Source organism: Theobroma cacao, chromosome 2 (genome assembly GCF_000208745.1).
Source record: "Theobroma cacao cultivar B97-61/B2 chromosome 2, Criollo_cocoa_genome_V2, whole genome shotgun sequence".
In the NCBI taxonomy this organism is placed as follows: Eukaryota; Viridiplantae; Streptophyta; class Magnoliopsida; order Malvales; family Malvaceae; genus Theobroma; species Theobroma cacao.
Window position 1 is genome coordinate 2,668,801 of NC_030851.1, and position 11,377 is coordinate 2,680,177.

At 37.5% G+C, this 11,377-nt stretch overlaps 1 protein-coding gene and 1 pseudogene across 2 annotated transcripts; both read right to left on the reverse strand.

Moving 5' to 3' along the window:
* On the reverse strand, positions 34 to 1,864 carry LOC18607485 (annotated as a pseudogene).
* On the reverse strand, positions 3,833 to 10,696 carry LOC18607488 (hippocampus abundant transcript-like protein 1). 2 transcript variants are annotated; one of them, XM_018115316.1, is made up of 14 exons: positions 10,395 to 10,696; positions 8,653 to 8,764; positions 7,904 to 8,016; positions 7,356 to 7,478; positions 7,047 to 7,252; positions 6,400 to 6,475; positions 5,911 to 5,997; positions 5,743 to 5,823; positions 5,592 to 5,624; positions 5,142 to 5,195; positions 5,012 to 5,053; positions 4,835 to 4,913; positions 4,659 to 4,746; positions 3,833 to 4,222 (listed from the first exon to the last, which is right to left on the reverse strand). In XM_018115316.1, exons 1-13 carry the CDS (start codon positions 10,560 to 10,562, stop codon positions 4,670 to 4,672), a joined length of 1,251 nt encoding a protein of 416 aa, XP_017970805.1. In that variant the 5' UTR covers positions 10,563 to 10,696; the 3' UTR covers positions 3,833 to 4,222; positions 4,659 to 4,669. The 2 variants fall into 2 exon arrangements, with proteins under 2 accessions (XP_017970805.1, XP_007041737.2); XM_007041675.2 differs by having other exon boundaries at positions 4,676 to 4,746; positions 10,395 to 10,694.

The following is an 11,377-nucleotide window of genomic DNA, read 5'->3' on the forward strand; positions in this document are numbered from 1 at the left end:
GCTTTTCTCATTAAAAGACTCTGCATGCTGTAGATGTGAAAACCGCATTGATTTCTTTATTGCTCAGAAATTTTCAACAAGTGTGGTACATAAGGATTACCTTGTTTATTATTAAGAAGTAGCTTTGGTGAAATGAAATTAGTATTCAGTTCCATTGCTTACTTGCTCTGAATCTACAGAATGCTTTTTCTTTGTCCAAATTGCTGCTCTAAGGAGGAATTCATCCATGGCCTTCACGGACGATCCCTTGAAATCTCCCCTTTCCAGGATTGCATCTTCCATTTTCTGTTGAATTTCACGGACTGACCTTCTCATTTGCTCTCCTTTAACCGTCTTGCCAATGACCAAGTTGATTGTTCCTGCAATATGACCCTGCTCAACCACTGCGGTTTTAATCCCTCGAGCAATCTCTAAGCAAACACCAACTTCCTTTTCCAGCAGTTGGGAGTTGAAGAACTGCTCTCCAGCCAACGGCCAGCCGATGATGGGTACCCATGACACAAGCTTTCCAGCACTGAATTCCAACCACAATGGCTAAGAAAGGCACCTGTCGATTTGTGCGAGAGAATTTCTGCTTGGGGAGCCCATTGACGGACCAAAATGCCTTGGTTACTCTTCTTAATTCGTTCTTCGAACCCATCAGGCAGCCATTCATCAGCTTTGGGTTCTTCTGTCACGTTGAAGCCAAGGGGTGGCCTAATGACCCAAATGAATGCTACGCAACTTGCCTCCAAGCCCATCGCCAATTCTTTCATTTGTGAAGCTAAGATGGTGTTATGCGATCCAAAAGATACATACAGAACTGAACCTGGTGGATGGGCATCTAGCCATGAAGACAAGTCATTAAAATTTGAAGAGAGTCTCTTTGTTAACGTGCCTTGTTGCGTAGATTCATCCTCCTTAGCAATTGAGCAGGCTGGTCCTACCATCCACACGGGCTTCCCTCCCGTTTTCCTGCGAAAATATTTTGCACCAATTTGTTCCAACTCCTCTATGCTATTGAGCAATATAGCATCAGAGCGTAAGCAGAGTAAGAACTGGCGCTCACGAAAACGGAACAGAGATGCGATGGCATCTGTGTACTTGAGATCAATCCCAAGTTGGGATTGGTGAAGTTTTGCTGCTTCAGGAAAATCAAGCAGTGCGAATTCCTCTTCAGTACCGCGTTGGTTTGTGTTCAATGAGAGGGAAAAGTAAATGCCCATGCTGTAAGCAGCCCCAGCTATGAAAACCGAATGAAATATGCCAAGCTCATTGGCAACCTTGACTGTCCATGCCAAGAACATGTCAGAGATAATACACAGAGGAAAATTCCCTTCCTTATTTGCGATGTTTATGATTAGGTTCTTGAAAGGGGATTCAAGTTTTTCAGAGGCTTCCATGAGACGACCTATGAACTCATAAGAAAGTGTATCAGTGTTTTCTGCTTTTGGTGGGAGTCCATACTCAGTCCCATTGAAGGGGATTTCTGCTAGGTGTATGTTGGTTTTACAAGGGAGTGAAGATTTCAGTTTTTGGATATTAAGAGGGGTGTTGACAATGGTGACTGCATAGCCTTTTATTTGCCCTAGTCGCCTTGCAAGTGACATGAAAGGATTGAGGTGACCATGAGCCATGAATGGGAACATCACAATGCTCTCTCTGCTTTCCCCTTCATCCATAGCTATGACAGTCACGAGAGGAAGAAAAATGGGAGGGTGTGTGAATATAGGGAACGGGTGGGGGAGCGTTTGGAATTGGAAAATTTAATTGAGGAGAGATCTCTTTGAATGGAGAGTTGGGCTAGTGGGAGAACAGATGTGAGCTGTTGAGGGAGACTTATTGTTGAAAGCCTTATCTTTTTCTCTAGTAACTGTATGTGGCTGGAATCAAAGATTCTAGCAGATGTCAAAACAGTGTAGTTTGTGTTTTAGTTGTTTGTTAGTGTTTTGTGCTTGAAACGCATTATAGGGAGTCGTTTTGGTGAGGAGTCTATTATATGTTTCAAGTTTCTGTTTTAGTTACCGTTGAATCTTTCTCAAGAATCGGTACTGGTTCGTTTTCTTGATAGATTTTAGATCCTATTTTTTAGTATTTTTGTTTATCGAGGCTAGATCTAAACTCGGTTAATTTTTGATTTGAAAATCCTTGCATAAATACTGAAAGGAACTTTGAAACTGTGAGAGGAAATTTCATTTTTCCAGAAAGCTTGTTCTGCTGTGCTCTTATTCTCCAAATATTTTTTTCTTAATTTTCCCTCTGAGATTTTATAGTGAAAACTCAATAGTTAGAAGATAAAGTCATGTGGAGAGGAATGTTTACTCATCTATCTTCTGAAAACTTGTATGAGCTGGACTTGTCTCGTATAAGCTCGAGGTTTTCTGTGGCCAACTTTTGCAGGTCAAAGAGGAGTAAGATTCAACGTGGTGCAGCTGTATGTCCATTGTGTAAAAAGGTGAGTGAGTCTGTTCCGCATCTTTTCTTTCATTGTGAGAATTCCTAGGTTGTTTTGGCCAGATGGTGTCAAATATGGGGTGGCACAAAAGCAACAATTGCACACTTTTCTGGGTTGGAATATTGTCTGTGTCGAGGAAGGCAATTTGGTTGATGCGGAACAAAACAGTGTTTAAAGACAACGTGTGGGACGTAGATCAGGTTTTTGACAACTCCAGATTGCGGGTCGCTACTTGGGCGCAAGCTCTATGGCCCACAGAGAATGAGTCTGCCTTCAGATTCCTAAATTCAATGTTATGGAGCAGCTCGCGGGGAATCGAAAGAAGCGGGTATTGGAGGTGTGTTAAGGAACGAGAATGACGAGAGTCTCATTCTTTTCTCGACGGTAGTGCGATTAATGGACTCTAACCTTGCGAAACAAAATGATGCTACTGCTACAGATAGAGAATATGAAGAAAAAGCTGAGAGTATGGCAGATATACAATATTCCCAGAGAAATAAAGGAAGTGGCAGACGCTCTGGCGAAAAAGAAGGAAGTCTGAGGCCAAACTATTTACTGGAGGAGGTTCACGAGAGCACTCAAGATTTGGAATGTGCACGAGACTTGACTGGGTTATCCGCCGAGGAAACAAGGTTTTATTAGCCTGGAATGGAAGTCTGTTAAAGCTGGGTCATTTGTTGGGCTTATTGTAGTAGCAGAACAGAACAGCGAAGCACTTGAGTTAAGGCTCATTGGGATGGATATGTATGTTTTCTCCCGGACCCGGTTTTCCTCTAGCCGCTCCATCTGAAAAAAGGAGCCACAATGCTCCATGCCTTCATCTGCAGCAGGTAACGTGAAGCAAATCCCAATCTCCATGCAGCTATTAACTCCAGAAAAGCACCCTAGACTTATTGTGCCAACATATACTTAATGTAGTTTCAATTCTCAACATTTTTCTACAGCATTGATACAAAGGGAAAAAACACAACCTACAACTAAACATGTTTAATATTCAACAAGAAACAGTTGTGGGCTCATTGTTCTTGTTCTCTACGTTTACGCCTGCATGGAAATACACTATTTTGGGCATGTCAACAAAGTTTTCCAAGAAAAGATCATGCCTTGCACTAAGAAATAGGAAGAAGAACCTGAGTAATTACCAGTCAACACACTAGGAATGGCTGCATTGATCTACCTTTGATTCATTTAATAAAAGTTTATAAACACATGTTAAAATGTGAAAAAACAAAAGATTTTTAAACTTGAGATAAAAACCCCAGAATATCATAATCTGCAAATTGAACTGCAATTTACTTCATGACACATTGATACTGCAGCTGATCAGCTGATAAACTTGATAAAAACCTGATAATTATCATGACACTGCAGTACTTGAATTGCACATTAGTCCAGACAGAATCGAAATGAAATTATAGATACATTTAGGAGTAATAATTTGATATGTTTGTGGGAATTGTTTCACTGAGAGAACCCGCGTCTGGCTATATATGACTTATAGTTAATCTTACATTTCGTTTCTATAATTAAACCTCCCAAAGGGTCAACTAATCTTATTGACGAACTGCACATCGCCTTTGCAACTCTTTTGGCGGGCTAAAAACTTAGGAGTATCTGTGTGCTACATAGTTACAGACTGAGTTTATTTAATTGTAATAATCGAGATTTTCATCTTCTACTAATTAGTATATATGATTACTACTAAACCTCCATGCAATTGCTGCTGTTTTTGTCACTTGAAGTTGAAGGAGCACTTCCTATCATCAAACTCTGAATGAAGGCAATCATCTGTTAAAAAAAAGTAACTCTGTTTTAGTTACATAAGAAATGATACTGCAAGTGATAGATAAAAACAATGATTAAATGGAGGCATTAAGCTGTCAGCAGGATCATTCTTCTCTAGTGATTAATTTTCTACTTATGTCAAATGAAAGTTCAGTTTTTGACAGATAGAAGACTGGATCAATCTTAGTTATATTAATAGCTTTTGTTCTATTAACATTTTTCAATCTCCATATCCTATTGGCTTTGGCATTCTTAAAGACAGGTTTAGGCTGCTCTGGCAGATTAGTTGCTGTTGATGAATGCAGAACTTATAACCAGAAAAGGGTTTTTAGCAATGTGACTAACTTTTGCAGATGCTGATGCTGATCAAACAGCATGGATGATCAATATGTTCAATGTTGAAACATGAGAAGTTTATTGAGAACATATAGTAGCTTACTAGGTAAAAGTTCATACCAATGTGATCGCAATGCAAATAATACTAAAGCCGGGGAAATGAAATGGTGCATCTTCGGACAGGAACAATGCTGTATGAACAGAAGAAGTGGTCACTGACATTTGTCAATAAAAGGGAAATTTTTGGGAAAAGGGACGAAAATACCAGTCTTTACACACCTGTCAGAGGACTAAAGACTAATGGAGCAATGATGTTGGCCAAGGAACTTATGCCTGAGATGCATCCTTGAGCCTTCCCCTGATATATTGTGTTTTGACCGATTAAAGTTATGCATGAAGAAGAGGATTGAAATAGGAGAAAGGAGCAAGAGTGAAGATCCAATTTGCTAGAATTACCTGCTCTCTGGCGCCAGCTTGTTTTGATGCAATACTGCGTAACTGCATAATTAATAAGATTCAATCAACAGACGTAGTGTTTCAGCTAACAGAACAAAGCTTGCAATGAGATGGAAGTAAAAAAACTTACAGATGGTGGTGCAAAGACCATCATTATTGACAATGCAGTAGCTGCATATGGAACCTGCATGAACATGTCTTTCCACCCGAAGTTACATACAGAAAGGCACACTCAGAAGCAAAAATCAAATCATTTAGAGTAATGAATTATAAATACTGTTCCCAAAGCTTGGTACTAATTTTTGCTAATAGAGACCTTCCGTGCAAAAACATTATTTGTAAACACAACTCAATCAAGATTCAACTTTAAAAGTAATGCTATTAACTTCTCCATTTTATCTGATATGATGATTTTTATTTCCTCAAGGCGGTTGCCATGTCACCTTGCTCCGAAAATCCAGGTGACATAACTTTGATTTTGAGGTTACTTCTGTGTCTAACGACATAACTGACAGAACAAGAATTTTTTCTGCTGATCTAGTAGTCTAGTAGTAAAAGAAAAATGAAGCAAGCAAATTACCCAAGCTGACCAGGCTATGCTATAAAGAATGGCCTGCATAACACCAGGTGCAAATTCATCAGTGACATGGTTGCAATGCCATCAGCTTGCAAGGACTAAATATCAGAGGGAGTAACAATAAAGGTTGAGCAGGTGAAAATACAACTCTTACATTTGCACAGCTGACCAAGAGTCCTATTGAAAGCAACTTCCCGTCCCCTAAGGGAGATACCAATAAGGGCATGAGAAACAACTGCAGGATTCGGAAGCATATAAGAATAAAACAAAAATAAGAAAATCGAATAGTATGGGAAATGTACCATGCATCAATAAAACAAACCTGTGAAATGGTTGATATAATTCCAGCAATTAGCATCAAATCAGCAAACTGATTCTTGTTAAAGTGGAAACGGGCTTTTAAATAGTACTGCATGGCAGAAAATTTTTCATAAGAGACTTTAATCTGCTTGATCACAAGATTGTAATTAAGGATGTGGTATGCACTTAAGGATGTGGTATGCACAAGCATAAAACTTGAACAGACAATTTGATCAATTTATTAAACAACCACTTTTCATATCTTAAATTTTCGATAAATCTGTAACCATTTAATTACCACTATTCTGCTTCATAAACTGCTCTTAGGTGTTACAAGAAACATTAGCTGCCATTTCTGGAAAAAAGAAAAGATTTGAAGAGTTGTTGGCTGTTGAATCACTGATTTTTGTCATTTTCAACCATGTATATTTGGATCATCATGAGATTTAAAACAAAAATTTGTCTAAACTTTCTCTTGGTAATGGTTCACAATTAGAGAAGGAAGTCATACCATTAATGAAGATATCATCCCACCCTCCGCAAGACTATTGAAGAAAGCAACAACTGCTGCTTGGGAAAATGATGGACTGCAATCATAACTTCATTAGTCATCTCTCAAACAGTAATAATACAAGTACATCAAATTATTTTGAGGACAAGGCCATGAAAACAACTTATGCATTCACTTTTTAAAGGAATCTATACTACCATTGATAGCTTAATTTTACTAGTCCTTGGGATGGATTTCTTTTCGTTTTCGATAGTGGGATGGATAAATATATATATTCACAAGGTTGCATGATTATTATTTTCATTCTGATCTCCTTTTTATAATTCAGTTGATGGAAGAAAACTTCTCGCTGAGTACTTATTACAAAGCTTCTAAGCAAAGAAGATCTGAAGATTCTTCTTGAATGTTTAAAGTGCTGCAGATATACTTTATCACAAGTAGTTAAAAGAAGTTTCACAAATTTTATTTATTCAAAATTTTCCCTTATTTCTTTCAGATTTTGTTTTTTTATGAAAATTTTCCATTCAAAAAGGTTTGCCAGGGCTGGGGGTATCAGCATGGTCTAATGAGTGCAACTCAATTTACATTGGACCATAATTGAGCTCACTTGAGCACCAAAGTACTGGGAAATATATAGCAAACCTTACCTGCTCTTCAACAAGCTAATAATATCTCCCACGGATGGAATTTTCTTGAATACTGGCATCTTTCTAGGTGCATTACCATCCTTCTGAATGACATCTTCCCCTTCTTTCAGTATTGGTTGTGTCATTCCATCAACTTGATCAGGTATACTTTCCTCAAGGAATATTCTCATGTACACTACTGCAAGCATTGATACAAACGTAGCAACCTGAAAGGATCAAAACAAAACAAAAAGTTGTAGCAAAAATTTTGATATACAATGATGAACAAAGATACAGTCTAGAGGTTCTAGACAAGGCTCAAGGAAAAACCTGAAATGTGGAACCAGTGGAGAGGAAACGAGCTGCTAAGGTTCCGCAGACGAATGCACCTGAGCTTACGCCTGAAAGGATTCCAAATGCAGATGCCCGTTGGCTATCTGAAATGTTGTCTGCCTGCCAAGCAAAGACCACAACTTTAGCAAATAAAATTGTAAACAGCTGAAATATACTTGACAGACATTTGGTAAGGCCGAACATGGATTCTAACACATCTACTTCAGTTTTAGGGCTGAAACCTAACCCCCTACCTCTTTTCTGTAAATATTGTGGTGTTTTTGTTAATCTAATGCATATAGTCAACTCTTCCTAAAGTCATTTTTGTTTGTGCTTTAGAATGGGTTGATATAAGATGTCACTAATATTCAAAGGGGTTAGGAGGATCAGATCCTATTATAGGAATAGAAGGATGCCTTCCGATATGTTAAAAACTGCCCTGCACTTCATTCACTAATAGTTCAACACTGAATCAAGATGATGCTGGAGAATATGTGCTTGCTTCCAAGATTACAAAGCAGTTAAGGATGATTCAGGGTTATTACCAAATATGCAAGAGCAAGGCAGTTAATGCTGCCTTCACAGATCATGGCAGTGAGGGTCCTGAGCGCATAGTAGGCATAATAATAATTGGTTGTTCTGCTGCATGCCAATATAGCTGCAAGAAGATAGTCATGTTAACTTTAAAGATTTTGCAATTGGTTTAAAGGAAAATGAAAAGCAGGACTCTAGCCTTTGCCAGATTCTTAAAAGCAACGGCAGTAACATGATCAAGATGTGACAACTCTTCATAAAGAAGTTTGTACCTTATTGCTCACATGGGAAGCAAAGGGGTAGCGAACAGCACAAAAGTGACAAGGACTCAACTCAAATTGCTCAATGAGAAATTGAATGCGAATATTCAAGTAAAAGAGAAAGTAAATTATCACAGAGAGTTAAACTCAAGCAGATGGCTTAAGGCAAACGTCAATGGTGAACCCCATTCCACATCACCCTGTAAACGACATGCCAGAAGGCATCCGTTGAAAAAATCTACCGACACTTTTCTCTGCTCCAACCCGATTCAAGGTATAATACCTGATAATGCCAAATCAGGTTACGTTGGAAAATGAAGTAACCATGAGGTGACTTGTCACCCGTTAACCCATAGGTCCCATACCAATAGGCACAAGACAAGCATTGCATGGATGCATGGAAGCTTACAGAAAAACATGTTTTGGACCAAAGATAGGACCATGGAATGATGGAAAGCAGTCATGAAACACCAGTTACTGTTCCTATTTCGATTTCATACCAAGGGGAATAATGGACAAAGTCATAGGTAATGTGAGCAGAGCTTTTCTTCCATACTGATCCGACAGATTCCCAATCAGTGGCATCATCAAGGCCGTCCCCAGTCCTATCATCTGCATCACACCAGACACAGTCACAAGTAAGCGCTAAATGCCACCACGTTTGGAAGATATTTAAGTAATCATGCTGATAATAATGAACAATTACTCAATTAACTCTTTGCTAAATTATTTCAAACTGTGCTTTTGGGCTTGAACCCAACCTTATCCTTTGAGGAATTCAGATTCTTTGGTACCCATATCGAAGATTCCTGATAATTTACTATGAATTTCAACGATGACAATGGGTTTTTCTTTCTTTTTCCTTTTTTACGATTATTGACCCAAAAAGGTATGGACTTCTTTTATTAATTAAAAAAAATATCATCCTGAATCATAACACCATTTGACCTGATTTATTTTTTGGGTGTATGTGTGACATGACTTAATAAACTAAAGAGGGTTAAAATATTATAGCATATTATCAAAATTGCTACTATATTAATTATATACTGTAGATATCTTTTTGGCACCTTGTAGATATCCCGAAATAAACAAACTAACACAGCCGTGGGGCAGAAATCCTATCCTAATCGAGAAATAGACTCCAAGGGAAGAAAATCTAAGCTGTCTTTTCCTCTTTTTTCTATAAATATCTTAGTAACTTTTTTGCACTGAAATTTCGTCCAAAGATAACTTGCAAAGGGAACTAAAATTAAATTGTAAGGGGACAACATGAAATCGACATGTTAACATGACCCTTCGTCCACACTGTGGCAAGTTGCTTCATTCATAATTAGGTCTGGCCTTCTCCTCAAAAGTCACGGAACAGAGTCACATTCGAGTGACCAACAAATTCAAATGTTTGTGCGATTGTGATGTCTTTATGTGCATCGGAATGAGACATGTACAAATCGCTTGTACACTTACCAATTATCCAATATGGCACTATGCAAGAATTGGGAATCTGTTTGCTTGGAAGGGACAACTTGAGCATTACTAACTCCATGGAAAATATCACCCACAAGGAAAAGCACCCAATATTTGGTAGGTGTGATTTGAACGGTAGGTACGGTGGTGATCCATATGGTCACTCAACTCGGAAAAACCTTGCAAGGTCCATACTTCTCCACATGTACTACCTTATCATAAATTAACATTGAAGAGAATGAGGTGAACAGTGAAAAACCCAGAGGAGGGAAAGTCAAAAAAGTTAATGTAGTAGGATTGTACACTAGGAGTGGTCGTGAGAATCAAAGGGTTCTTAATTTGATACAAAAAAAATGGGGTTTCATAATTTATTCCTAATTTCTCTATACTAGAAAGACACGAAAACGAGATTGACAAGGAATAAGGATACTTTTCCCGGATTCCGGAACCCTTTAGCACTGAAATTCAAGCAGTTGTGGAGGCACGTACGTGTATCTAAGATGGGAAGTAGAGTTGCATGTTCTAGTGTAACTGAAGAACCATGAACCCTCTCTCTCTCTCTCTCTCTCTCTTTCTCTTTTTCATATTCCGTTTTTGAGAAGAGAAGAGAGCATCAAGAAGAAGAAAGAGTTTTGATTTCTATTTTTTGTTTGTTGTTCTTGTTAAGAACAAAGAAAAAAGCAAGGAATGCAACAGCCCAGAATTTTCAGGGTTAAAAAAAATGAAGAGGATAGCAGGAGAAAAGGAAAACTAAACAGTTGAAGAAAAAACGTACAGCTTGTTGTAATCCAGAGAGGTAAATGGCGAGGGAGCATTCATCAGTGCCAGGGCAAAGGGCGAACATGGTAACATCGGTAATGGCCGGAATCACAATGAAGGTGGCGAAACCTGACAGGAAAACCGTCACGAAAAGATGGCTTGACGCTGTTAGCTTCTTCTCCATCCCTATCTCTCTTTCTCTCTCTCCCTCCGTCCGTCCTTTCTCTCTCAAATGAAAAAAGCAAGTGCTTTGGCTAAGCAACGCTTGGAACTTTTCACTCAAGCGGTACTACCATAAGTAATTTACTAGCCTATAAGTAAATGTTGTATGTGTTTGGATTTTCTTTCCCTTTCTATTATGAAAAGGATAGAAAATAAATACTAGATATTTAACTTCTATAAATTCACGTAGATATAAATTGATAATGCACTTGAATATTTGACCTATTAATTAGTATATGATTTTTTTACTTAAAAAGTATGGATACGAATCTCCTTTTTCTAAAAGAAAATATAAATTAACAATAACATACTTTAAATTTTATTTAAGGATCTGAATAAATTGTTACTAACAATTTGAGTTTAAATTTTTTAAAATAACGTGATTTAAATTTAAAAAATTATTAAACTAGTAATATTTGAATCTGAATTGTTACAATATATATAAATTAAAGGATATGATTTTTTTTATTTCAATATTTGAATAATTAGATGTAGTATTATATTGATATATGAGCTAAGGTCGAAAAATTGTTAGCTTTTAGGACCAAATGAAACCAATAAAATCATTAATTATCAAGAATGATTTAATTATTCTAGAAGGCTTCTCATGTTTCAGTTAATGATCACAATATGTTACTAATGGAACATTTCATTTAATGGGTTATTTGACATCGATTAAATTCTAAGTATAGTGAAAAATGAGGTGGACCACTTCAAAAAAGAACCTATTTTAATTTTGTTGAGACTTGAATAAGCTTAAACAAAAATATAAAAATA

Coding starts and splice junctions, on each gene's coding strand:
- LOC18607488 (XM_007041675.2), bottom strand. CDS start 10,562: ATGGAGAAGAAGCTAACAGCGTCAAGCCATCTTTTCGTGACGGTTTTC. Junction 8,017..8,652: donor TTTGTCCATTATTCCCCTTG/GTATGAAATCGA, acceptor ATCTTCTTGCAG/CTATATTGGCATGCAGCAGA. Junction 5,824..5,910: donor TTATATCAACCATTTCACAG/GTTTGTTTTATT, acceptor CGAATCCTGCAG/TTGTTTCTCATGCCCTTATT.